Source organism: Agaricus bisporus, assembly GCF_000300575.1.
Source record: "Agaricus bisporus var. bisporus H97 unplaced genomic scaffold AGABI2scaffold_11, whole genome shotgun sequence".
Taxonomy (NCBI): domain Eukaryota; kingdom Fungi; phylum Basidiomycota; class Agaricomycetes; order Agaricales; family Agaricaceae; genus Agaricus; species Agaricus bisporus.
Genome location: NW_006267346.1, coordinates 64,456 through 91,194, shown reverse-complemented (window position 1 = coordinate 91,194; position 26,739 = coordinate 64,456). Strand labels below are relative to the sequence as shown.

Sequence of the window (26,739 nt, the reverse complement as noted above, 5' to 3'; positions counted from 1 at the left end):
CCCAAAAATCAGCATATACCCACACTTTATCACCGAAAAACGTACCTCTCCGTAACACGCAACAAAGCAGCGATGACACCTTCATAGTAAGGAGACAAGGGTCCGCTCGGGCTCTCATTTCCATCCTCATCATAAAAGCTTCCCCCAAGCTGCTCTGCAAGATTCTTCAGCGCCCAAGAGCAATTCGTAGCGATCCTCGGTGAATCTGTCAGCCCACTAACGAGGGCAGAGACCAATGGATGCAGGTGAACATCCGTTTTGATGGTTGTCACCAACAGATCCGAAATCCTGCCTAGTGTCCAAGCGGTCGTGTCCTTGACATGGAGATTTTGGTCGTTCATCATCGAGATCAAGAGGGGTAGGGCTTGATTCACGAGAGGAGTAAGGACACCGGGATCGGGCCCATCTAAAATGGAACCAAAGGTCATGATTGCTGCCTCGCGGAGATGCCAGTCGTCTCCTTTGATGTTGGCCTCGATGAAAGGAATGACGGCGGGTACGATGGCGTCCTGGACTGCCATGGCGAGGAGGTTGAGGCATGTTGCTGCAGCCATGGATACGTTCCATTCATCATCGTCGGCGTCTTCGTCTTGTTTGGTGAGGAGTTGGAGAAGGACGGGGACGATCTCGGGCAAAGCGACCTTTGCGAATTGCCTTGACTCGGCTTCGGGTTGCTCGCCGTAATCCAGCGCCTCTTGTGCTTCTACAGTGAGTTCGACCTCTTCCTCGCAGACTGTCGACCAAAACTCGACTGCCTGTAAAGCCACGCGCTCGTCATTATGTTTCATTCCCATGACGGTGAGCTAAGATATCAGGGTCATCAAAGGGCCTTTGTGAAGCGGGGAATAACATACGCCAAAAAGCGCCTGCTCCATGTAGAGAGCCATTTTGTCATAGTAGAGGCCCATGATCCGAACGAGGCATTCAAATGCGCCGACTTGAACCTGAACTGATTGGTTCTGGGTTGCTTCGCAAACGACCTGCATGATGTAATTTCGTTCACCCTGCCAACGAGTTGAGTAATGGAATCAAAATGGGATGCAACGAGGAAGACGGACCTCGCGCTCGAAATTCTCACGAACAAACTCGAGGGAGTTGTAAAGGGCGTGGACTGCGGCGAGTTGGACATCGGAGGAAGGCTCCTCTTTCCTTGCGCCGTGAATGACGGCGGTGAGGATTTCATTGGACCGGAGACTGAGGATCTCGGGTTTCTGGAGAGGAAACGCGTGAGGGCGGGAAGAGAGAAGGGCAGGGAACACGCACGATGACTTCGCAGATGAAACCGATGGTCTGGAGTGTAGCGATTTTGAGATTTGTGTTTTGCTGGTTGTTGACAAAGCTGAGGAGAAGCTCTATAAGATCAGCCCATTGATTGTTGGGGAGTTCGACGGCGGCGATTGCGGCGACGACCTGGGAGGCAAAGTTGCCGGCTTTTTGGAGGGGCGATGCGAGGGTTTCGAGGGTCTGTTGTTTGATCTTGTTCTTTGTGTCTACGGGAAGCTGAAGCCAGCGATTGGAGTATTCCTGCTGCCTTGTCGCGTCCTGGAGAGAGGAGAGGCCCGATGAGGGGTGGATGGGGGTGAGAGGGGGGAAGTGGGGGAGAAGGACGTACGCGAGCGGAGAGGGCATTCTTGAGGGCGAGGCCGGCGGCGTTTCTGACGTGGACGGGGGCGCCTTCGCTGCCGAGGACGGAGGTGAGCATGATCATGTATTCGGGCTGGCATGGGTGGGTGAGCGTGCAAAAGAAAAAGAAAAGAAAAAAAGGAGCGCACGTAGTTTTCGCGGGAGGCGGCGTCGAGTTTGTGGGTGGCATCCTCGCGCGTTCTGGCATCTGCAGACGTGAGCGCGGAGTGAAATGTATTAGCGGACGAGTTACCTGCAGAGAGAGTGTTGGCGAGGAGGTCGGTTGCGTTCATGGTGCCGGTCGAGAGCAAGCCAGGAATCAATTTTCACACTCTTCATTTCCCTCCCTCATGGCTGATCGCGTCCGTCTCTCCTCTTTGTTTCTTTTCTTCTCCTCATGTCGCTTCACAGAATCGCCCCTCTGTCCGTGGCATCATCCGCGGTGTGCCCCTCCACAGACCCCGCGGTGGCCCACCTCCGTCGTCGGGCCTCGCTGCCCAGGACAACAAGCCCAAGCGCGAGGCCATTCTCGATCTCGCAAAATACGTCAACGAGCCCATCCGCGTCAAGTTCATGGGCGGACGCGAAGGTCCGTCCCTCTCTCCTCTCTCTCCCCACCCCTCTAACCCCTCTTGCAGTCGTAGGCACCCTCAAAGGCTACGATCAGCTATTAAACCTCGTACTCGACGATGTCCAAGAACAAATCCAAGGCAACACAACATCCTTTCTTTATTTATTCTCATTAATCCATCCACAGAACCAGAACCCCGCACCCGCTCTCTCGGCCTCGTCGTCCTTCGAGGGCCCCTCATCACCATCGTCAGTCCTGTAGACGGCTCAGAAGAAATCGCCAACCCTTTCTTGGCACAAGAGTAAACAACAACTGTATCTACGTAATCAGATGTATCCCTAGAATAATCCTGATAAGCTCCGATTGGGTTGTATCCCCTCAGTGTTCGCCTTGCTGTAGCCCTCTATTAATATGGATGGCACTATCACATGACTCACCGCGTCAGTAATATTGATGTTACGTATGCTAGTCGCGTCCCACTCTCGATTACAACGATTGCACGCGTATGCATCCTGGGCAGGGGGTACGAGACCTGGTGACTGCACTACCGTAATTCCACCGTTGTTCGATCATTGAACGTCAACTTTGAAACACTAGCACGACACGCGATGGAATACACCGTCGATCATAACACTGTGCTTCTCTAGATGGCCGCCACCACGTTTCTTTTGCGAACGAGATAACACGGAACTTTTAATTGATATCTAACCACTTCTCGTACACTATCGTCATTCTTCAGGTCATCAGACCCACTTTTGACCTTTTCAGACGAAATTTTCCCCTGGAAGGGCACTGGGCGTGGCGAAGCTGAAAAAACCATGCACTGCGGAAGGATTTACTGCTTACAAACGCGAGGAGACACGCAACGTCAATTCTATAAAATCCATCATGGCATTCCTGTTATCCCTTCGTAATCATGACCGCTGGTACTAAAACCGTTCGAGTCGCTCTTCTCATCTGCGGTTACTGGACCCACAACCTTTTGGAATACAATGGCGATTATCTCCGTACATATGCACGATGGCTGAATGCCTCCCTGCCCCCAAACTCAGGATATAAACTCGTGATGGAGGCCTACGATGTCATAAAGGATGATTATCCTGAAGACGATATCATTGATGACTACGACGTCGTTATGATCACAGGATCGCGTAAGTGCTCGCCTGTGAAATTTCCCGCTGAAAAGTCATCAATAATCACTCACAACTTGTTTTTTTTATAGCTTCTGATGCATTTGCGGATGACGAATGGATTGTTCGTCTTGTTAAATTCGTTACGAAGGTCGGTACCGAACATCCGGGAGTCAGACTTGTCGGTAAGTCTGATGTTTTTGAATTGTACTCCAGTCGTTTTTATGATTTACTTGGGCATACCAGGTATATGTTTTGGACATCAAATTATTTGCCGATCCTTGGGTGGCGAAGTCATCAGGAACCCTTGCAATTGGGAGACCGGACCTACCGTCCTCAGAACTACGTATATTGGCAGGTTGCTCTACGGTGTGAAAAGACTGGTAAGCGTCCCCGATTCAAATTTGGTGCCAGCTGGCAGTAATTTAAATAACGACCAATAGCAACTCCAAGAATTTCATCAAGATGCCGTGCCCATACAATCTTTGTCTGGATCTCTGCAGTCTGGTGAAATTTACCTCTTGGCCTCGTCAGCTTTGACACCCAATCAAGGTATCGTCAAGTTCTATTCGTTGGACTCGATTTCGGACAATTCAGATTTCAAATGGGCCGAACATGTCCATGTCTTGACTAGTCAAGGCCATCCTGAATTCGATGAGCGCACCGTTACCGAGATTCATAGACAACGTGCAGAGAATGATGCCATTGCTAAGGAAGCAGTCAACGACTATTTTGGAGAGAAAGGTGCAGAATGCGAGGAAGAGCCTATCATTAAAAATGGGACTGGAAAGAGGTGGGGAGCTGATTATGATGGTGTTCTCGTGCTTGGTAAAACTTTCTGGGAGATATTCGGTGTGGACTATAGTGAAGATGCGCGAATTGAAAGGCAGGAGAAGCGTGCGGTCAACATCTCGGGTCTAAAGAAAGTCAACGCCAATATTCTCCTTAGGAGTGTCGCTTAGTTTACTCCAAATTTTGCAGATGTACAAATGTCGTTGGTGCCATTGTAATCATATCGTCATTTCAGCTCCTCTGTACTTCTTTCCGAAATAAATTCATTTGGACGTTCTGAGCTTTCTATCATATAGCTCCGTTGATATATCCTTAGGTTGCTAATCCATGCTCTGAGAGGCTATTGCTAATATCCAAGGCCTACAAATCAAACATATCCCTCTACTGTTTGTAAGCCGTGGCCGTAAACTCAGTACAGGAAACATACCTGAACCAATAGTTGGAATATTTTAAATGTCACTTCCTCATCAAGTACGCGCAGATCAGGACCTTTCACATTCGAACATGCAGGAGTTGAGAGAGCCCAAGTCGCGTCTGCCTTGCGACAAGATCTTACTTCCCAAAATATGTCGCCCTGAGGCTGCCGATTGTATGCCTCCATCCACAATAAACAACACAAACAGCTCGGTTTACTAGCCCCGATAGGTCGATAATAATCCTCCATGTCTGTTGCTTGGCCAAAATGGAGAATTATGCGGAGTTCGGCGTGAAGGCATGTTTGGACTGTTCGCTGCCATGGCTCAAAGATCAAAGGTTTGCGTTCTTTCAATAGTGGTAACGCAAATCGCGAGTACACCAAGGATGCACGATGGAGGGCTTCCAGTGGAGTCTCAGCGGAAATGCAAATGTCTTCTTCTCTTCTTTGAATCCCTAAAGATTCATCCGTGACCCAATGGCATGGTATGGGCCTTCCGAGTCGCCTTGCATACCTGATAAGGGAGCGGACGTCATCGACGTAGCGACACAATTTCTCCGCACGTCGCTGAAATCTCAGTACCTTCTGATACCCTTCATCTCTCACTAGAACCCATTGTCGCAAAAAGCAGCAGTGTGCGATGGTTGAGGTAAGGAAGTGTAGATCCAAAAATCCCTTCGCTTCCAACTCTTCGGAAACTACCTGGGCAGCTCCAACTGTACCGTCGAAAAAGTCTCGCAACACGTCCGAAAGCGGTTGGCCTGTGTATCCCTTTGTGATAGATTTCGTACTTCGAGGAAACTCGCGTTCAATGTCACTTGGCGATAGGGGATCGCTTGCCGAAGCGCGTTGGTCGAGTCTCGAGTAAAAATTGTCGTAAAACCCGGTTTCCAAGATAGAAGCCAGCATTTTCTGTATCCGCTTGAGCACATTTGCTCGACAACGTTGGGCAAAGACGGGAAATAGATCTTCCACTCCACTAACCTCTGGATTGCAGAGGCTAGCGAAAAGCTCCTTTGCATCGGCCAGATCTTCTGGGGTAGGAGTTCCGTTTTTTGCTAGAACGACCTCCACACCCTGGCGCTTATCGAAGGAAACCGCGAAATGATCTCCTGGCAGACCAGTGGTCAAAAGCAATGCAATGGCGTCGAGAAGTTTCAATTCTTGGAAAGCGTGAATGTGTGATAGCCTATGATCTGAGTAGTTGAGCTTTTCAAAGAGCAAAAGTCGTTCAGAGAGAAGAGATTGATTGTAGTTAGGGTTCGCCATGGCTAAGATGCTCATGCAACTGCACAGGGAAAGAGGGTGGATTTTGAGATGATTGAGGTGGGGGTTGCATCGAACAGGTTAAGCCAGCCCACAGTTAAGATCTAATGGCAACTGTTCCCGGGGACCCTGATCGCGTTTTCTTTTGGAAAACCATTACCAGTTATCTCTTTCTCTAGTGGGAGATTCGGTAACCCACCTAACGTGGAAAACGGACTGTCGCAATCTTGATTGGCACCCTGGCCCGTACTAACACGCGCCGAACACGTGTAGGTTGTGTACGGGGTCGGAGCTTGCAAAATGATGTGGCGAAGCGAGTCTCAATGCGAATGATTCAGTTGTACGCGTGGTTGCAAGACGACCGTGACATAGCCATCATCTTGTTTGCACTTGGTTTGCACACACCCGGAATAGCGGCCGATCTGGGCCAGAACTGCCGAAATTCCTGAGCCCTGAGCCTTGCAACTTGAAAAATGTTCCCCGGCGTCAAATCCTAGAGAATTTTACTCGCGAGTCGGCACAAATCCATACATATACAATCAGTCGATATGAAGGAACTAGGAACTACTGGACAGGAGAGTACTTATGATACTGTTGTAGCTGAAAGTCGCCAACACTGAGCGAACACGCTAAGAACAAGTTACAAAAATTCCCTTATAGTAGCCTACTGTTGGGCGGGTACTATCAACTCTTTGAATTTGTACAGCTTTTGAGCCCGGAGTCGGTAATTAATGTACTAAAAAGTCACCGAGTTTCAGTTTAATATCAAGCTTATAACCCCTCACTATTCCGTAGAGCTCGCGCCTAAACTCAAGGACTGAAGCGTACCGAAGCTGCAGCCATCGGGATACTCCATAGACCACCTTTTCATCAAATAGCCCCAGATCAAGGTCTGACACGTTCGAGCATGCACGAGCCGTAAGAGCCCAAGTTTCATCCGGTTTGTAACGAGCCCTTGTCCGCCACCTTATGTCGCCTCGTACATTGTGGGCCTCTATCCACAATACACAACATAAACAGCTTCGTTTACTGAGCCCAATCGGTTGAGAACGGTCTGCCACACCTGCCATCGAGACCCGGCCAACATGGAGAATAATACGGAGTTCGGCGTGAATACATGTATGCACTGTCCGTTGCCACGGAGCAGTGATCGAAGGTTTGCGTTTTCTCAGTTCTTCTAATTGTTGGGAGGATAACGTGGACGCACGATGGAAGGCTTCCAGTGGAGTCTCGGCATGAATACGAATGTCTTGTTCGCCTATTTGAATGCCCAAAGATTCATCCGTGACCCAACGATGTTTTATTGGCCCTCCCAGCCGTTTAGCGCCCTTGACAAGGGAATGAACGTCGTCGATGTAGCGGCACAATTTCTCTGTACATCGTTGAAACCTCTGCACCTTCTGATACCCTGCATCTTCCAGCTCTACCCATTTTTCTAAAAAGCGGGAATGGGCAAGCGTTGAGGCAACGACGTAGACACCCATGAATCTCTCGAGGTCCGGCACCTCGGAGACTGCAGTGGCTCTGGCAGTAGCCTTGAGATGGTTGCGCAATACGACCGAAAGGGATTCTCCTGTGTAGTCCTCAATGAGAGAATCTGCATCATGCGAAAACTCCAATTTAATCGCACTCGGGGATAAAGGGTCGCGTGCTGACGAGCATTGGTCGAGTCTCGAACAGAAGTCGTCGTAGAACCCGGTGTCTATTATAGAAGCCCGCAATTTTTGAAACCGCTTGACCACACTCGCTCGACAACGTCGAGCCACGAAGGGATATAGATCTTTCGCCCTCCTGATTTCCGGATTGCAGAGATGAGAAAACAGTTCCTTTGCAGCGGCTATATCATCGGAGGTAGGTGTTCCGTTCTTTGCTAGAACAACCTCCAGGCCCTGGTGCTTATCGAAGGCTGCTGCAAAATGATCTCCTGGTGAACCAGTGGACAACAACAATGCGACGGTGTCCAGAAGTTTCATTTCTCGGTCGACGTTGTCATTGGATACTGTATGATCTGAGTAATTGAGATCAAGTTCGTGTAAGAGCAATAGTTGTTCAGAGAGGAAAGCTTGGTCGTGATTAAGATTCGTCATGGCCCGGAGGACGTCTAAGGGCCCATAGCAATGACAGTGGGCAGATGGGTTGTCTGGCAGGCTCCTTCCCATCCCTTTACGGAAGCTTTACTTTTGTTTGGCTCCTCAGCGATGCGGCTGGTAGGAGGCTGGAGCTTGCATAACTAGTTACATGTATTTCATCACATATTCTATTAACCTATACTATGGCCGCTTGTGTTGCACGCTTTTCTGATTGTTCACTCACTCGGCCTTTTAATTTCCCTCCCGCCCGAACTTTACTACTCGAGTCATCGCTGAGGGACAACTTGAAGAAACTTAAAAGTTAAGACCAGTGGACACTGGCAGGTAAATCAGGCAAAGCACGCTGTCTGGGCGACCCGACCTTCGTTCTCTGCTCTATGGGATCCCTTCGAGCTCCCACTCCCACTTCTCCGGACTTGGAACACACAATGGAACGCCACTCCAACTATTTTCAAGAATTGTGGAGTACCTTGACCGAGTCAATCGAAATTAACGGCAAAATAATTCTTGACTGGACTCGAAAGTCGATGTCGTATACAAATGAATATACTTAAGACGCCCCAATTTCCTTCCTTACACTATGCCACCATGGCCAGAGTTAACAAATATACGTCAGCCGAACAAGTAACTCATTCGTATACCTGAGGTCGCTAATCAACTGCTATTGTCCAGGTCTAGTAATCAACCTTAATCGCGTACTATTCTGTAAACCTGACGTCTCAACTCAGGAACCGAAGCGTAACGAAGCTGCAACCATCGGCATACTCCAGAAACCACCTTGTCATCAAATACCATAAGATCGAAACCTTGCGTACTCGGGCGCGCGCGAGCCGTAAAAGCCCAGGTCGGATCTGGTTTGTAGCGAAATCTTGTCTGCCACCATATACCAGCCCGCACATTGTGGGCCGCTATCCACAATACACAACATAAACAGCTTGGTTTACTAAGCCCAATCGGTTGAAAACAATTTTCCAGGCTTGACATGGGCACCCAGCCAAAGTGGAGAATAATGCGGAGTTCGGCGTGAAGACATGTATGCACTGTTCGCTGCCACATCTTAACGTTAAAAGGTTTACGTCCTTTGAGTTCCTCTAACAGTTGTGGGGATATCACGGATGCACGGTGGGCAGCTTCAGCTGGGGTCGCGGCATGAATGTGAATGTCTTCTTCTCCCACTTGGATTCCCAAAGATTCATCCGTGACCCAACGATATTTTATCGACCCTCCCAGCCGCTTAGCGCCCTTGATAAGGGAATGAACATCGTCGATGTAGCGGCGCAATTTCTCAGTACATCGTTGAAACCTCTGTACCTTCTGATATCCAGCATCTTCCATCCGAACCCATTGGTACAAAAAGAGCGAGCGGGCAAGTGTTGAAGAAAGGATGTATACAGCCATGAACCTCTCGAGGTCCGGCACGTCGGAAATTGCAGTAGCTCCGATGGTAGCGTCGAGATGGCCACGCAATACGACCGAGAGCGATTCCCCTGTGTAGTCCTCAATGAGAGAATCTGCATCATGCCAAAACTCTAATTTGATCATACTTGGGGATAGGGGATCGCGTGCCGACGAGCATTGGTCGAGCCTCGAATAGAAGTCGTCGTAAAACCCGGTGTCCATGATAGAAGCCCGCAGTTTTCGAATCCGCTTGACCACACTTGCTCGACAACGTCGAGCCACGAATGGATATAGGTCTCTTGCTTTATTAATTTCTGGATTGCAGAGATGAGAGAACAATTCCCTTGCAGCGGCGATATCCTCTGAGTTAGGACTTCCGTTCTTCGCTAACACAACCTCCAGACCATGGCGCTTATCAAACGCGGCTGCAAAATGCTCTCCCGGCAGACCGGTGGACAATAACAATGCGATGGTGTCCAGAAGTTTCATCTCCCGCTCGATGTCGTTCTGGGATTCTCTATGACCAGAGTAATCAAAATCGAGTTCATGTAAGAGCAAAAGTTGTTCAGAGAGGAGAGCTTGGTCGTGGTTCAAATTCGCCATGGGTTGTCACATCCAAAGGATCGACTGTGAGAATAGGTAGATGATTGCCTGGTAGTTATATAACAAGCTGGTCATTTAACGTGGTCACCGCATCTTGCCGAACACGAGGTGGGGCACTGGAAGGAGGGGAATGGCCGCGCTCAAGGAGTATAATGGTGAGATGCTTGAGGGATTTAGACCATACGCTGCGTTCATGTGTGAATGAGAATTCATTGGTATATATATCTAATCAATCCCACAGAATACACTGCTAATATGTATCCGACATCTGGATATCAGATTGCTTTGGCTACTATACTATCAGGTAAAGATCACGCATAAACTTGGTAACGGAAGCACACCCGGGGTAAAGCTGACTTTGCAAACATTGGAATACCCCAGAATTCACCTTTCCATCGAGTACACCAAGATCAGGATCTTCTACGCTCGGGCACACACGAGCCGTTAAAGCCCAAGTAGCATCCGGTTTGTTATGAGATTTTGTCTCCCACCATATACCGCCATGCTGATTGCGGGCCGCTATCCACAACACACAACACAAACAGCTGGGTTTACTCAGCCCAATTGGCAGAAAACGATCTTCCATGCTTGACACTTGACCAAAATGAAGAATAATACGAATCTCGGCATGAAGGCATGTATGCACTGTTTGTTGCCACGGCTCGACGATGAAGGGCTTGTGCTCTTTCAGTTCCTCTAATTGTTGCGAGGATAACACGGACGCACGATGGGCGGCTTCCTCTGGGGTCGCGGCATGAATGCGGATATCTTCTTCTCTCGCCTGGATTCCCAACGATTCATCAGTAACCCAACGATATTTTATCACCCCTCCCAGCCGCTTCGCACCCCTGACAAGGGAGTAGACGTCGTCGATGTAGCGAGACAATTTCTTCGTGCATCGTTGAAATCTCTGCGCTGTCTCATACCTAGCACCTTCCATTCTAACCCACTCCTCCAAAAAGCGGGAATCCGCAAGTGTTGAAGCAAGTATACGTATACACATGAATCTCTCGAATTCGGGGACTTCTGAAACTGCTGTAGCTCCGACAGTACCTTCGAGAAGATCCCGCAAAACGACTGAGAGTGGCTCGCCGGCGTAGTCCTTCGCCATAGAATCGGATTCTTCGAAAAATTCGCATACAATTAGACTGGGTGATATGGGTTCGTTTGCCGACGGGTATTGATCAAGTCTCGAGTAGAAGGTGTCGTAAAACCCGGTGTCTATGATAGAAGCTCGCAGCTTTTGAATCCGCTTGACCACGCTTGCTCGACAACGTCGAGCCACGAAAGGATATAGGTCTCCAGCTGTACTAATTTGCGGATCGCAGAGACGAGAGAAAAGCTCCTCTGCGTCGGCTATATCTTCAGAGGTAGGTGTTCCGTTCTTCGCTAGAATAACCTCCAGACCCTGGCGCTTATCGAAAGCAGCTGCGAAATGATCTCCTGGTCGACCAGTGGACAACAGCAGCGCAATGGTGTCCAGAAGTTTCATTCCCCGGCCAAGGCGGTCATGAGATGCACTATGATCTGAATAGTCTAGATCGAGTTTGTGCAAGAGCAACAGGCGTTCGGCGAGGAGAGCTTGATTGTGAGTGTAATTTGCCATGGCGTGACACTCAATTGACACTGGGTGGGCGGTTGGTTGTCCGTATGTGTGAAGAATGTGAGAAGCTGATCATAATCAAGGGTTTGAATGTGATCTGAACGTGGCTAGCCGGGGGTTGTAAGCCGCATTGAATGGATGCGAACCTGAACCAGTGCCGATCAATTCGGCTGAAACTGTGGATGGATTTTTTTTGGTCTGCATGGCAAGTACCGCTCAGTAAAAACGAGTTTGCATTACTGAGAGTACCGGGTCGCCTGTTATGATAGAGAGATTACACTGTGTGATAGCATTTATTATACATCAGCTGTGTAGCGAGTAGAGAACTGCATAAGAATTATGAGGCGGTACTCGAAGTAGGCCCGAAAGTACGTGGTACAATTACATACCACAAAGGCCGTCTCAAGAGCCCTCCTCGTGTTCCAGCACACTCTAATTATTTCCTACCGCTGGTAAAATTCAGCACACTGGTAATTCCCCCACTGAACACATACATACCTTCAGTATAATTCAAGGCTCACTCTCCCAACTTCATAAATTTTCCACTACACTTCCAACGTCCTCTCCTTTCTCTCTCGCTATTTCCGGTCCCTCTTCATCGTTTACCATTGAGTCTTTTCATCTAGTAGCACCTCTCCCTCTCTCTTACTCCTTTCCTCTCGATATCTATACCTTCCCCGCGTTTCCTCAATGGAAGCCGTGGCTAATTCGCCTATCCAAATAATTCTCGTACAACTTGCTGATCATCCGAAGCATGTGGTAGGGATGATGTCCATTTGGACCTTCTAGGTGCCATGCGCTCTGCAAAGTCTGATATTGTTGATTGTGGTACAAATCTCAGCATGGCTTTTCAGGAGTCGAGGGGAGAAGTGATGGTAAGTGGCTGCGTTGTTTGTGGTGGGGCTGAGAATGGGGGGAGGGAACGGTATGAGTTTCAATGACGATGTGGCAGCTGTGTTAATTAGCAACTGAGGTAAACTGTTGACCTTGTCGGAGAAGGAAGTCAGAATCGAAGTTGATTCCGCTGCCATAGTCATAATAAGTCATCTGTGTGATAATAATCCCGAGAAAACTCACAATGATCAACTTGGATTCGAGATAATGTACTGCGTTTACGATAGAATCGTCAATTTTATAGGGGCAGTAGTTGAAGGAGATGGATCGAGGGATGCACATGCGAGTGAGGTCCATTTTGCACGAGCCAATAGACAAGTCAATATGAAACGAGTGTCGTCAATGACGAGCTAGTCTCGAACCCGATGTCGCATTAAGCTAGAACTCAAGGTAGGACTGTGGAGGGCCTAGGAAGAGAAGGGTCTTATGTGAGGCCTGATTTCTGCGGCAATGTGATAAACGAGATGGGATAGAAGGAGGAGACTAACCGTGCTCAAGGAAGTCACTGACTTGAGTACGGGATCTGAGGGGTTTAGACACTTGCTAGAGTCAATGAGGCGGCAGATGTCCATGCTTGGAGAGGATGAGAAGGGAAGGCAAAAATACTTGAGTTACGGAGAGAACGGCCAGTAGGGGTACAGTCAAAGTTTGGATAGTTGGGTCGATGTGCGGGGACAGGCGGAATTCTCGTTCATGTGGCGCTCGACTAGCAGCGGGAAAAACCGGATGACAAAGCCAACTGGGACCTCGTAGTCGTACCCCTTCGATGAACCCTGTAAGCATCGTAAATGCGCGGTAGATGGCAGCTCGGAAGAAATCGTCACGGGTCAAAGAGATACTACATGTGAAAAGGTCCCTGACATGAGCCGTGCAAACAGTTGTTTCGCTATATCAGTTGATGAGAAAGGGATGTTCACGAACAGTGGGTAGATTGCAATGGTGTAGATGACTGTATGGCTGGGTGAGCATTAACAGCTGTCATATCAATTGAGCTTGTAAAAAATATTATGAATTACCCCACAAAAGAGTCAAAGAATCGAGAAGACGAGCACAATTTATATACTCCTCGAGTCGTTAAAGAGTAGAAAACGTAAAAATAGGAATTTGGTCAAGTTTTTCCGTGGGGATACCCTTCGGTAGCTAGTCAATTCATTGTCCAAGTACAGAATAAACAATTGTCTTATCATCACCTTTACGAGTCGACGTCAAGGCCGCGGCCACGACCACGGCCAAGTCGTCCGCGTTGAGAGCACTATCGTCCACTATCTGGTAACGGTCTTTCATGAACTCAGTGCCTGACTCGTACCGAAGCTACAACCACCGCAGTACTCCGGATATCACCTTCTCATCAAAAGTCGCGAGAGCAAGGCCTTGGACATTCGGGCATGCACGAGCCGTGAAAGCCCAGGTAGGGTCTGGTTTATTACGAGACCTTGTCTGCCACCATATACCGCCCCGTATATTGTGTGCCGCTATCCACAGCACACAGCACAAACAACTTGATTTACTAAGCCCAATCGGTTGAAAACAACCTGACATGCCTGGTATGGACACCCGGCCAAAATGGAGAATGATGCGGATCTCGGCGTGGATGCATGCATGCACCGTTCGTTGCCACGGCTCGACGAGGGAAGGTTTGCGCTCTTTCAGTTCCTCTAATTGTTGTGAGGACAACACCGATGCACGATGGGCGGCTTCCTCTGGGGTCGCGGCATGAATGAGGATATCTTCTTCTCCCGCCTGGATTCCCAAAGATTCGTCAGTAACCCAACGATATTTTATCAGCCCTCCCAGCCGCTTTGCACCCCGGACAAGGGAGTGGACATCGTCGATGTAGCGAGACAATTTTTGCCTGCATTGCTGAAATCTCTTCGCCTTCTGATACCCCACTTCTCTCATTATGATCCACTCCTGCATGAAACTAGAATCTCCAAGTGTTGAGGCAAGGGTGTGTATGTCCACGAATTCGTCCACGTTCGGCACTTCTGAGACTGAGGTAACCCCGATAGTACCTTCAAGAAGGTCTCGCAGTACGACCGAAAGTGGCATGCCTGCGAATGCATCCTCAATAGCATCCTCATCTTCGGGAAACTCCTGTTCAATCACATCTGGTGATAGAGGGTCGCGCGCCGACGGGTATTGATCGAGCCTCGAGTAGAAGTCGTTGTAAAACCCAGTGTCCACAATAGAGGCCCGCAATTTTTGAATCCGCTTGAGCACACTTGCTCGACAACGTCGAGATACGAAAGGATATAAGTCTTGTGGGTTACTAATTTCTGGATTGCAGAGACAAGAAAAAAGCTCCTTCGCATCGGCTATATCTTCGGAGGTAGGTGTTCCGTTCTTCGCTAAAATAACCTCCAGACCCTGGCGCTTATCTAACGCAGCTGCAAAATGATCTCCTGGTCGACCAGTGGACAACAACAGTGCAATGGTGTTTAGAAGCTTCGTTTCCCGGTTGGGGCGGTGGTGAGATGCCCTGTGATCTGAATAATCCAAATCGAGTTTCTGTAAAAGCAAAAGTCGTTCGGAGAGCTGGGCTTGGTTGAGGTTGAAATTTGCCATGATACTAGATAGTGACGCCCAAGTGATTCCACTGAGAAAGCCAGTAGATGGTTGTCTGGTTTGAAAAGAAATTGCGGAGCTGATTATATTATGATCGAGTGTTGGATTTCGGCCGACCGTCTTTTGCCGAACATTTGTTTGCAAACATGATCAAGTGTCATAAAGATATTTTTGACGTCCCCCCGGTTCTAGTACTTGGAATTAGGGGTTTTTCATGAATTGTCGGTAGACTGCATTGGTGTAGTTAACTACGACTGCGCGAGTCTTAACAATTGAACTTCCGTAGGGTTTGGCGCTGAAGAATGCAAGGCAACGGATTCTCGAAAGTAAAATTTGAACTTCAAGTTGCTGCATCGGGTGATCCTGCGGTATTCGCTGATCCGATTTCTTTCTAGCACTTGAACTATGAACATTTGTATGTTATTATAATATAATACTACTTGTTGTATCTTTAGGTCGTCACTAAATGTGCTAAAAAGGTCTGGGTATCACACTGTATCGCCTACCAGCAGATAAAGCATGCGCGCAGACTCGATACCGGAAGCATACCGAAGCAACCATCGACGTACTCCAGAAACCACTTTCTCATCAAGTGCCCATAAGTCAAGATTCTGCACTTTCGGGCATGCGAAAGCTGTCAAAGCCCAATTCGCATCTGGTTTGTAATATGATAATGTCTCCCACCGTATACTCAGGTCCCGCACATTATTGTAGGCGGATATCCACAAAGCACAGCACAAACAACTTGGTTTACTGAGCCCAATCGGCTGATAAAGATCTTCCAGGCCTGACATGGACACTCGGCCAAAATGGAGAATGATACGGAGTTCGGCGTGAAGACATATATGCACTCTTCGTTGCCACGGCTGAACGATGGAAGGTTTGCGCTCGTTCAGCTCTTCTAACTGTTGTGAGGACAACACCGATGCACGATGGACGGCTTCCAATGGAGTCTCGGCATGAATGCGAATGTCCTCTTCGTCTAGTTGAATCCCCAAAGCTTCATCTGTGACCCAACGGTGTTTGATTGGCCCTCCCAGCCGCTTTGCACCCTTGATAAGGGAATGGACATCATCAATGTAACGGCACAATTTCTTCGTACGCCGTTGAAATCTCTGTACCTTCTGATGCCCTACCTCCGTCGTCCGGGACCACAGACGCAAAAAGCGGCAACGAGCAAGTGTTGAGGATAATATATATAATCCCACGAACTCCTCCACATCCTGCATTTCGGAAACTCCAGTAGCTTCGAGCGTAGTGTCGAGAAGGGCTTTCAATACGTCTGAAAGCGGTTCGCCTGTGTAGTCCTGGATGAGGGAATCGGAGCGCCCAAACTCCAATATAATCATACTGGGGGATATAAGGTCGCATGCTGGCGAGTATTGGTCGACTTCCGAGCAGAAATCGTCGTAGAACCCAGTATCTATGATAGAAGCACGCAATTTTTGAACGCACGTGATCACATTTGCTCGACAACGTCGAGCCACGAAGGGAAATAGGTCTCTGGCTTTTTTTATTTCCGGATTGCAGAGATGAGAGAACAGTTCCCTTGCAGCGGCCGTATCCTCTGAGTTAGGACTTCCGTTCTTTGCTAAAACAACCTCCAGGCCCTGGCGCTTATCAAACGCAGCTGCAAAATGCTCCCCCGGGAGACCGGTGGACAACAGCAATGCGATGGTTTCCAGAAGTTTCATTTCTCGGCCGAAGTCGTCGCGAGTTAGTCTATGATCTGAGTAATCGAAGTCGAGTTCTTGTATGAGCAAAAGTTGTTCAGAGAGGAGAGCTTGGTCATGGTTGGGATTCTCCATGGTCTCAGCGCCCAAATGATTACACTGAGTGAGCAGGTTCAAAGATTTGTTCAAAGATTTGAGAAGCTGATCGTCATATCGCCACATTGTGCCACCGGATTACAGTAAATATGAATTACCCTCACGCGTTGCGACGGGGTCTGTAGTACGCGGATGGACACGTGATCGGCGAGCAAAATGCACCTTCAATCGGGACCTAGGAGATGGCGAGGACTAAACGAGGGGAAGGAGCGGGAAGGAGCGGGAAGGAGGTGTGTGACCACGTGTCAGGGGTCCGGTGTCCAATCAAGCAAACTAACCGATGGCTAACCGATGGGCCATGCATGGCATTGTAAATGTACGCACGAAACCATAAAAATAAATTGATATTTATGTAACCAACCATAGTATGTAGTACATTGATATCGTATCTTGAGAAGAATCAAAAAAAAAAAAAAAATACTGGCCGTCGTCACAGATACAGGTAACGACCGAAAAAACCTCCAAAAAACGGTGAAGGTAACCTCGACTTTGATTTCGCATTCATCTTCCCAATACCATCACTACCACCACCAATCTCAACTTGACTCTCGACTTCACCTCCACCTTTGCCAAATGTGATGCCGAACGACTAGTACCAGCACCGTGGTATGCATACAAACCCATTCATCTTGTACTTTTCTACCTTCATCTCTTCTTTATTACCACAATCCGGCACAATCTGCCCTCGGAACATTTCCCTCTCCTCTTTCGTAATCGTCGTCGTCGTCGCCACCGCTATAGAAAGGGAGGCCAATGGATCGATGGCGATGAACGAGAAATAGGTCGAACAAAAGGTGTGGTGATCCGTCAAATTTTCCCTTTCCCTTTCCCTTTACCATTTATATGGGTTATTGAGGATGTTGTGCGTGCCCCCTATTAGAGGCAAATAATCGGATGTTGGTAGTAGGTGCTATACGTTGTATATCAAGAAAACTCGAGGCTGCAAATACGGACGAGCGCTGAGCGATGAGCCTTGGAAACCAGACGTTCGGTGTTTAGTGGAGGGAGTCACTTGCGGTAGAACCAAAAGCGGGATGGTGGCTCGAGGGTTCGGATTTCGCTTCGGGGGCGGAGGCCGGGGCGGACACTCTCCTACACGTGGGGTGTGTCCGACCGCGGGATGAGCCAGATGACTTTGTCAACTGTGGACGCATATGGCATCGTCCTTCTAGGTGTCCTATTACAATTGTCTATATAGTAGCCAATTCGAAAGCAATCGCCAATTGTATTTGATTCTCACGTAACTCCATTGGTTTATCCTTAGCCACTGATTAATGTACTGGAGTTGCTATCGACGAATTTTACGGCGTACTATCTGGTAAAGTTCTTGCCTAAAATCAGTGCCTGACGCGTACCGAAGCTGCAACCATTGCAGTACTCCGGATACCACCTTCTCATCAAATGTCGCCAGATCAAGATCTTGGACATTCGGGCAAGCACGAGCCGTAAAAGCCCAAGTCGGGTCTGGTTTGTAAGAACGAGACCTTGTCTCCCACCATATGCTGCCCTGTAAATTGTGTGCCGCTATCCACAACGCACAGCATAAACAGCTCGGTTTACTAAGCCCAATTGGCTGAGAACAATCTTCTACGCCTGACATGGACGGCCGGCCAAAATAGAGAATAATGCGAATCTCAGCATGGAGGCATGTATGCACCGTTCGTTGCCACGGCTCGACGAGGGAAGGGTTGCGCTCTTTCAGTTCCTCTAAGTGCTGCGAGGATAACACGGACGCACGATGGGCGGCTTCCTCTGGGGTCGCAGCAAGAATGTGAATGTCTTCTTCTCCCACCTGGACTCCCAAAGATTCATCACTAACCCAACGATATTTAATCATCTCTCCCAGCCGTTTTGCACCCTTGACAAGGAAACGGACGTCGTGGATGTAGCGACAAAATTTTCGCACGTATCGTTGAAATCTCTGCACCTTCTGATACCCTGCAGCTTTCACGCAAACCCACTCCACCAAAAAGCGAGAATCCGCCACTGTTGAGGCAAAGGCGTATATGTCCATGAACCCCTGCAGATCCGGCACTCCTAAAGCTGCCGTAGCATCAACAGTTCCTTCGAGATGTCCACGCAATACGGCCGAAAGTGTTGTGCCCGTGTAGTCCTCCGCCATAGAACCAAACTCATCGCAGAACTCCCTTTCAATCGCACTCGGAGTTAAGGGCTCGCGCGCCAACGAGTCTTGTTCAAGCCTTGAGTGAAAGTCATCGTAAAACCCGGTGTCTATGATAGAAGCCCGCAGTTTTCGAACCCGCTTGACCACGCTTGCTCGGCAGCGTCGAGCCACGAAAGGATATAAATCTCCCACTTTACTGATTCCCGGATTGCGGAGACTAGAGAAAAGTTCCCTCGCGTCGGCCATATCTTCCGAAGTAGGTGATCCATTCTTTGCCAAAACGATCTCTAGGTGTTGACGCTTATCAAAAGCAGCTGCAAAATGATCTCCCGGAAGACCGGTGGACAACAGCAGCGCAATGGTGTCCAGAAGTTTCATTTCCCGTTCTATCTTGCCGTTCGATGCCCTATGATCTGAATAATTGAGATCGAGTTTGTTTAAGAGCAAAAGTCGTTCAGAGAGGAGAGCTTGGTCATTGTTGAAATTTGCCATGGGCATAACGCTCAAGCGCTCAAGCGACCGCACTGAGAAAGTGGGTAGATGGCTGTCTGATTTTGGGGGTTACGTTGAGCGAGCCTCATCTTTAGATTCACATATCATATCGGCGCTCCCACGCCAGTCCCCGACTTGTTTGTTATGATGAAATGCCGCATGCACTTGGCCATCGATTGATCAGTTAATGCAGGATCAGCAAGCCACTCACGCGCCTGAGAGTTGATAGCAACAAGATGCTAAATATAACGTCGCATTCAAACTACCCAACAGTTATTTTTGAAGAGCAAGAATGTCCTACTAGTATTCATGAATTTAACATTTTTTGGCTCGTCTCTTTTGTTTCTGATGTGTTTTTTTTCACTGTGTCTGATGAACTACGCAGCCCAATTCAGTATGGCTTCTCAAAAATAGGTCCACAATATCAGCATCGAATTCAGTGCTCAAGATGTCAGATACAATAGCAGATTTCAGTGTCCTGTCATGATGTCTATGAGCGAAAAAAATTCGTGGGCTACCGAGAGAGCCGAAAAAACAAACACCCATAGGTGAAAGCTCGTACAAGTATACAACGCACCGTCTGAAGTAATCAATAACCAGCAACAGAGTTTTAGAGTATGACCTGTGACAAGTAATCTCCAAGTTTATCCTCAAAGCTGCAAATAGGGACGAGCGCTGAGGCCTGGATACCAGACGTTCGGTGTTTACTGGAGGGAATCATTTGCGGTAGAACCGAAAGCGGGGTGATGGCTCGAGGGCTCGATTTTCAGCATGAGGCGGCGGCGGAGGCGGATATTCTCTTACACATGGGATGTGTCCGACCCCGGGACGAGAGGACGAGCTGGATGACTTTGTCGACTGTGGGCGCATACATCACCATCCTTCTAGATTCGTATTACAATTCAATGTCAATATGGTCAGCCGATTCGAAAACAATCGCGAAGTGCCCCCTTGTACATGCAGAGTAAACATTTATATTTGATCCTCATGTAACTCCATTGGTTTATCCTTAGCCACTAATCACCAATTCAGCGGCGTTATATCTTGTAAAGTTCTCGCCTAAAATCAGTACCTGATGCGTACCGAAGCTGCAACCATCGCAGTACTCCGGATACCACCTTCTCATCAAATGTCGCCAGATCAAGATCTTGAATATTCGGGCAAGCACGAGCCGTAAAAGCCCAGGTAGGGTCTGGTTTGTAAGAACAAGACCTTGTCTCCCACCATATGCTGCCCTGTAGATTGTGTGCCGCTATCCACAACGCACAGCATAAACAGCTCGGTTTACTAAGCCCAATTGGTTGGGAACAATCTTCTACGCCTGACATGGACGGCCGGCCAAAATAGAGAATGATGCGAATCTCAGCATGGAGGCATGTATGCACCGTTCGTTGCCATGGTTCGACGAGGGAAGGTTTGCGCTCTTTCAGTTCCTCTAACTGCTGCGAGGATAACACGGACGCACGATGGGCGGCTTCCTCTGGGGTCGCAGCAAGAATGTGAATGTCTTCTTCTCCCACCTGTATTCCCAAAGATTCATCAGTAACCCAACGATATTTTATAGATTCTCCCAGCCGTTTTGCACCTCTGACAAGGGAACGGACGTCGCGGAAGTAGCGACAAAATTTTTGCACGTATCGTTGAAATCTCTGCACCTTCTGATACCCTGCAGCTTTCACGCAAACCCACTCCACCAAAAAGCGAGAATCCGCCAGTGTTGAGGCAAGGACGTATATGTCCATGAACCCCTGCAGATCCGGTGCTCCTGAAACTGCCGTAGCGTAGAGAGTTCCTTCGAGATGTCCACGCAATACGGCCGAAAGCGTTTCGCCCGTGTAGTACTCCGCGATAGAACCGGACTCAACGTAGAACTCCTTATCAATCGCACTCGCCGTTAGGGGCACGCACGCCAAAGGGTCTTGGCCAAGTCTTGAGTAGAAGTCATCGTATAATCCGGTGTCTATGATAGAAGCCCGCAGTTTTCGAATCCGCTTGACCACGTTTTCTCGACAGCGTCGAGCCACGAAAGGATACAAATCTCCCGCCTTGCTGATTCCCGGATTGCAGAGACTAGTAAAAAGTTCCCTCGCATCGGCTATATCTTCTGAAGTAGGTGATCCATTCTTTGCCAGAACGATCTCTAGGTGCTGACGCTTATCAAAAGCAGCTGCAAAATGATCTCCAGGAAGACCGGTGGACAACAGCAGTACAATTGTGTTCAGAAGTTTCACTTCCCGTTCTACCTCGTCGTCCGATGCTCTATAATCTGAATAATCGAGATCGAGGTTTTGTAAGAGTAAAAGTTGTTCAGAGAGGAGAGCTTGGTCGTGGTGGAGATTTTCCATAGTCGCGAGGCCCAAGGAATTGTACCGAAAGACCAGGCGGATGGTTGTCTAATTTGAGAGGTATTTGAAAAGGTGATTATAATCAAGGGTTCCGGTTAGAAGTTTGCCCGCCGTATTTTGCCGAACCATGCGAACTTGATGATCCAGTGCCTGTCTACAATTTACGCCAATCGCACGGAAAAGAACGACAAAGATTCCCTGGAACAATATGAATTTTGTAGTTATTCATTCAGATCAAGATTCCTGAGGTACGATGAAGTGAGAGGCCGGTGAAGTGTGAGGCCGGTGAAGGGTCTATGATATCAGCGGATCTCACGAGACGTCACTCAACTTTTTTGCCAGCGCCACGAGGATAATCATCATCATAAAACCCTCAGTCTCCAACCCCACATTCCTCAAGCCTCACAACTTTAAAAACAACAATCCTGGCCTAACTCGTTCACCAATCATTCTCAACTGCACCACCTGTAGATACGAACCAGCGAATACAACTATGTATCCCACATAAATCAGTCATCACAAATAACCAATTGAACGAACGACGAAGATTCCGACCATTCCCCCCAGTTTTTTTTCTAAATCTCAAAACTAACAAATTTCCTCCTCACACCGAACCAATCACAGTGCAAAAAAAAACCAATTACAATAATGCAACAACTAATACGAGTTATCTACACACTGACACTTAATAGAAAAGAGTGACGATCCACTGAGAATGAGAGAGAGAGGTAATGAGTAAAAACTATAAACATCCAGTGCGGCGAAAAGAAAAAAAAGAGAGCAAAAAAAAAAACCCAAACGAGGGCAGGACTATGTGAACAATGCGCATGGAAAAAAAATAAAAACAGAAAGAGAGAGAGAGCAGTTTTATGTTTTGTCCGATTCAGGTGATCCGAAAAAAAAAAACGATTGGTATATGTCGAGAAGCAGCAGAAAAGAAAAAAAAAATGCACAAACTAATTCAAACCTAAGCAAAAAATAAATATAACCCGTCGTGAAAAATTGAAACAGAGAGAACGGACAAATTCGAGCCCGTAATGCAATAATAAAGTAATGAACAAGAAGCAACAAATTGTAAAAAAAATCTATGGCAAACAGACATATCCCAATAATGCAACCGGAATTAGAAAGAAAAGGGGAGTAGAACGAAATGATGATAAGGGGGAAAAGCAGGGAAACAAAAAATTTATATCAGGCCTCGGGAGTAAGTGTGCTACGTGAGTGATTTTGCATATCACATTAACAAATTTTGGAAAAATCAAACAAACGATGATGAGAGAGAAAGAACGAAGACCGGAAAAACGGGGAAGGAGGAGAGGATATGTGTGTGTGTGTGAGAGAGAGGAGAGTCCACTGCCAACCGTACGCGCCATCGAGAAAAGTAAAAGGCCATGAAATGGCAAAATCAAACCATCCCAGGCCTCGGTAACTTTCTCAACCTCGTCTCCATCCACCACCACCTCCCAACACTCCTCCAAACACACCACCACCCAACCCAAATCCAAACCACGACAATCTCTCTCTTCCTCTTCCTCTTCCCTCCTCTCCTCGCTCTCATTCTCTCCCACTCCAACTCGACCAAAAACCCAATCACAAGATCCAAAAACAGGATCGTCAAAGGAAATGGGATGATCAAGTTGAGAATGGCACGTTTTGAAATGAGAAACCGATCCAAATCGTTCTTCACGTTCTCTCTGTTATCTTTATCGTTCATCGTCATCTTGTTTGATATCCAATCACACCCACCCCCGAGCCTGGCCTAACTCGAATTCCCAGCAGTAGCAGTAGCAGTGCCAGAAGTCGAAGCGACGGTAGCAGCACTAGGAGGTTTCTCCACAGGTTGATCACCACCCTTCTTGCCATTATTATTATTATTCCCACCTCTCCTCTGCTTTCCCTTCTGTTTCCCCCTCGCTTTCGAATTATTAGCAGAACCACCAGCCCCAGCAGCATTCGTACCACCAGAATTACCACCACCATTACCCTGTTTCGCCGCCGCCGCCGCAGCATTCCCATTCCCATTCGTCTTATTCTTCACATTCCCATTCTTCCGCTCCCCATTCTTCTTATTCCCAGTCTTCCCTCCACCCTTCTCCTCTTTCTCTTTCTCTTTCTCTTTCTCTTTCTCTTTCTCTTTCTCTTTCTCTTTCCCACCACTGTTACCACCACCACCAGAACCCGAATGAAATCTCTCCTCCTCCTCCTTCGTAATCCTCACCGTCGTCACAGATACAGAAGGCGAATGACATCCCGACGGTGACGACCGTAAAACAGGTCCAATAAACGGTGAAGGTGATCTCGACTTTGATTTCGCTTTCGTTTTCCCATTATTACCACCACCACCGATTCTAGACTTGCCTCTCGATTTCGATTTCGCCTTTGCCGAATTCGATGCTGAACGACTAGCATTAACACCATTCGTAGCCGGAGTAACAGCAGGAGTTGAAGTAGACGCAACAGCCGGAGATGATAATGTCGTCGTTGTAGTGGTGGTAACAGGAGGTGAACTCGACAACGCCGTCATAGCAGTCGTAGCCGCAGTAACATCAGTCGCAGTCGAAGATCTCGCCGACGAAGAAGAAGTCGTCGATCCAACCTCAACACCACCACCACCACCACCAGCACAACCTATATCTCCATCCCCATCTTCACGACCAAACTACTTCTGCACCGGTGTCGTAATAGGCGACGACACCCCACCCTCCCCCACCTCTCCCTGATTTACCCCATCATCATCACCCTCGTCTATGTCCTCCCCACACCCATTCCTCCGATACCCAAACCCAACGTCCATATTCCTCAACGAAGACGCCATCACAATCCTCTGATACGCCGACGACCCAGCATACATCCCCGTTCCATACCCACCCCCACCACCCCCATTCGATATCCCATTCCTCTGCCCATGATGTCTCAACAACCCAATCGAAGGTAAACTCGGCGACAACACATTATTATCCTCTCCCTTACTTTCCATTCCAACCACAGGACTATTCCTCCCACTTCCCGGCGTAGGAGAAGACATATTCGAATGAACGGGTAACACGATCCTAGGTGACCTAGGCGCCGTAGTCTGATAATAAACCGTCGTCCCATTATTACTACTACTACTACTCTTCTCGTTCCCTCCATCAGCCGTGGTGGTGGTGGTGGTCGTCGTCGTCGTAGTAGTAGTGTTCCTCGTACTCGTTATCGGCGAAGCAGCATTTAACACATTCAACACATTCAACCCATCAAATGACCCCCCAACACCACCAAAATTATTCATCGTATTCATCGTATTCATCGTATTCATCGTATTCATCGTATTCATAGTATTCATGGTGTTCATCGTATTCATGGTGTTCATCGTATTCATCGTATTCATCGTATTCATGGTGTTCATCGTATTCATCGTAGTCATCGTATTCATAGCCAACTGAATCGCATACGAATCAAACGCCGCCAACCCCACAGACGAAGCAGGACTTTGTGGACTCTGCTGCTGATGTTGCGGTGAACGATACCCACCATAAGTATTCCTATGCTGATAATGTTGTTGATGTTGATGTTGATGATGTTGATGCTGTCGATGAAACCTAGGCGATTGCATAACCCCACCCACCACTCCCTCCCCTCCCTCCACCCTCCCTTTCTGCACTCCAAAATATCCTCCTCCCCTAGTAGTAGTAGAACTCGCACCCACACCCACACCCACAGACAAAGGCAAAGGTGAATCAAAATTCGATCCCGAACCTGGCGAAACCGATTCCGGCGGTGTATCATAAAACGGAGTCAAAGGCGATGACGGATTCGGTTGATGCTGATGCTGATGATGATGATGATGATGCCCATGCTGATGTTGTTGTTGCTGATGATGTTGATGATGTTGATGGTAATAATACCCTCCACGATTCTGTTGTCGATATGAATGTGAATGTTGTAATGGTGGTCTTGATCGACGCGTATAAGGCGCAGAAGATGTAGATGGAGAGGCAGAGGCAGAGGCAGAGGAAGATGAGATTGAAAACGCTATCGAGGGATTACGGAAAGATGTAGGTGGAGATGGTTGACCTGCTGATACAGCTCTAGGTGACGTCGATCCTCGTGGTACCTCAATCTCTTCCTCGTTGTGTTGCTGCGAAAATCCATTCCTAGTAGGCGTAGGACTCCCAACATCATCATTAAACTCTGCTTGTTGAGACACCTGTCTCGTCGCATCCGAAGAAGGCACAAACGAAGGCGGCACCCATCCTCTAGGTAACGAATCCATCACATGCCAAGATGGTCTCCTCAAAAACCCTTCCCTAGGTCCCACACCCAAAACACCTGAAAAATTCATGATAGCATTATTCCCCACCATACCTTCAGTAAAACTCCGCACACTCCCAACTTCACTCAACGTTTCCACTACACTTCCCACGTCATCCTCTTCCTCCATTTCCATTTCCTCTTCCTCCTCCCATGTATCTTCCCCATCACGTTTCTTTCTACATCTATACCTCTCCCTCGCTTCCCCAACGGGAGCAGTAGCCAATTCCAACGACCTACCCAACGAATTCTCATACATCGTCCGATCAACGAACGATGCATCGGCGGGGGGTGGTGATGTCCATTTAGATCTTCTAGGTGCCATATGTTCAGGGTGCGGCTGAGCTGGGATTGTCGATTGTGGTACAAAGGTGGGTATGGTGTTTGAGAAGGACGCGACAGGAGATGCGATATGTGGGGTATTAGTTGAAACGAGGGGTATAGTATCCGATGTTGGTGAAGGAGGTAAAGGTACATTGACAGGTTCCACAGGCGGCTTCTTGTTCGTTGTCAAAATGGAATGTTCATCGACGACTTGAAGAACATAAGTCGGATGGGGTGACATGGTCATCCGCGGCGATAATCCCGGAGCCATTCGCCGACTTTGGGTTCCAATACTGTACGGGGTTTGAGGTGGAATCGACAATTTTGCAGAGCGGGATTGACATAGAAATAGGATGATGAGAAGGAGCAGAAACGAGATCCTCC

The 26,739-nt window shown here is 48.2% G+C and overlaps 10 protein-coding genes across 10 annotated transcripts in view; 3 read left to right on the top strand and 7 right to left on the bottom strand.

Annotated features, from left to right (window-relative positions):
• The window catches only part of AGABI2DRAFT_227003 (hypothetical protein), a 4,403-nt gene extending 2,468 nt beyond the window's left edge, over positions 1 to 1,935 (bottom strand). Inside the window, exons 1-7 of the mRNA XM_006455518.1 lie at positions 1,877 to 1,935; positions 1,773 to 1,831; positions 1,613 to 1,717; positions 1,264 to 1,542; positions 1,059 to 1,211; positions 855 to 1,004; positions 42 to 803 (exon numbers count right to left, since the gene is read on the bottom strand). Of these exons, the coding sequence (XP_006455581.1) occupies positions 42 to 803; positions 855 to 1,004; positions 1,059 to 1,211; positions 1,264 to 1,542; positions 1,613 to 1,717; positions 1,773 to 1,831; positions 1,877 to 1,916 (1,548 nt within the window). The 5' untranslated portion in view covers positions 1,917 to 1,935. The remainder of the gene's footprint in view (positions 1 to 41; positions 804 to 854; positions 1,005 to 1,058; positions 1,212 to 1,263; positions 1,543 to 1,612; positions 1,718 to 1,772; positions 1,832 to 1,876) is intronic.
• Positions 1,936 to 1,973: 38 nt separating this feature from the next.
• On the top strand, positions 1,974 to 2,455 carry AGABI2DRAFT_121482 (hypothetical protein; the record flags this gene model as incomplete). The annotated part of the gene is made up of 3 exons (XM_006455517.1): positions 1,974 to 1,985; positions 2,035 to 2,212; positions 2,262 to 2,455. The coding sequence occupies 3 exons, from the start codon at positions 1,974 to 1,976 to the stop codon at positions 2,453 to 2,455; spliced, it is 384 nt and encodes a 127-aa protein (XP_006455580.1).
• A 770-nt stretch (positions 2,456 to 3,225) lies between these two features.
• On the top strand, positions 3,226 to 4,052 carry AGABI2DRAFT_227001 (hypothetical protein; the record flags this gene model as incomplete). The annotated part of the gene is made up of 5 exons (XM_006455516.1): positions 3,226 to 3,345; positions 3,417 to 3,509; positions 3,571 to 3,707; positions 3,768 to 3,876; positions 3,922 to 4,052. Coding segments are annotated over exons 1-5 (555 nt in total), but the record flags the coding sequence as incomplete, so codon positions are not given.
• Positions 4,053 to 4,428: 376 nt separating this feature from the next.
• AGABI2DRAFT_121480 (hypothetical protein) lies at positions 4,429 to 5,800 on the bottom strand (the record flags this gene model as incomplete). Its single annotated transcript, XM_006455515.1, has 2 exons — positions 4,429 to 4,476; positions 4,544 to 5,800. The coding sequence occupies 2 exons, from the start codon at positions 5,798 to 5,800 to the stop codon at positions 4,429 to 4,431; spliced, it is 1,305 nt and encodes a 434-aa protein (XP_006455578.1).
• A 725-nt stretch (positions 5,801 to 6,525) lies between these two features.
• AGABI2DRAFT_121479 (hypothetical protein) lies at positions 6,526 to 7,884 on the bottom strand (the record flags this gene model as incomplete). The annotated part of the gene is made up of 1 exon (XM_006455514.1): positions 6,526 to 7,884. The coding sequence occupies one exon, from the start codon at positions 7,882 to 7,884 to the stop codon at positions 6,526 to 6,528; it is 1,359 nt and encodes a 452-aa protein (XP_006455577.1).
• Positions 7,885 to 8,574: 690 nt separating this feature from the next.
• Positions 8,575 to 9,888, bottom strand: AGABI2DRAFT_121478 (hypothetical protein; the record flags this gene model as incomplete). Its single annotated transcript, XM_006455513.1, has 1 exon — positions 8,575 to 9,888. The coding sequence occupies one exon, from the start codon at positions 9,886 to 9,888 to the stop codon at positions 8,575 to 8,577; it is 1,314 nt and encodes a 437-aa protein (XP_006455576.1).
• Positions 9,889 to 10,539: 651 nt separating this feature from the next.
• AGABI2DRAFT_195027 (hypothetical protein) lies at positions 10,540 to 10,901 on the top strand. The gene has a single exon (XM_006455512.1). The coding sequence runs from the start codon at positions 10,616 to 10,618 to the stop codon at positions 10,868 to 10,870; it is 255 nt and encodes an 84-aa protein (XP_006455575.1). The 5' UTR covers positions 10,540 to 10,615; the 3' UTR covers positions 10,871 to 10,901.
• A 2,633-nt stretch (positions 10,902 to 13,534) lies between these two features.
• AGABI2DRAFT_145669 (hypothetical protein) lies at positions 13,535 to 16,845 on the bottom strand (the record flags this gene model as incomplete). The annotated part of the gene is made up of 3 exons (XM_006455511.1): positions 13,535 to 13,696; positions 13,727 to 15,005; positions 15,500 to 16,845. 3 exons carry the CDS (start codon positions 16,843 to 16,845, stop codon positions 13,535 to 13,537), a joined length of 2,787 nt encoding a protein of 928 aa, XP_006455574.1.
• Positions 16,846 to 17,871: 1,026 nt separating this feature from the next.
• AGABI2DRAFT_145668 (hypothetical protein) lies at positions 17,872 to 21,741 on the bottom strand (the record flags this gene model as incomplete). Its single annotated transcript, XM_006455510.1, has 7 exons — positions 17,872 to 17,956; positions 18,135 to 18,571; positions 18,599 to 19,428; positions 19,608 to 19,635; positions 19,974 to 19,976; positions 20,019 to 20,103; positions 20,480 to 21,741. 7 exons carry the CDS (start codon positions 21,739 to 21,741, stop codon positions 17,872 to 17,874), a joined length of 2,730 nt encoding a protein of 909 aa, XP_006455573.1.
• Positions 21,742 to 26,131: 4,390 nt separating this feature from the next.
• Positions 26,132 to 26,739, bottom strand: part of AGABI2DRAFT_210004 (hypothetical protein) — a gene marked incomplete at both ends in the record, with an annotated part of 3,581 nt that continues 2,973 nt past the window's right edge. Inside the window, one exon of the mRNA XM_006455509.1 lies at positions 26,132 to 26,735. Within this exon, the coding sequence (XP_006455572.1) occupies positions 26,132 to 26,735 (604 nt within the window). The remainder of the gene's footprint in view (positions 26,736 to 26,739) is intronic.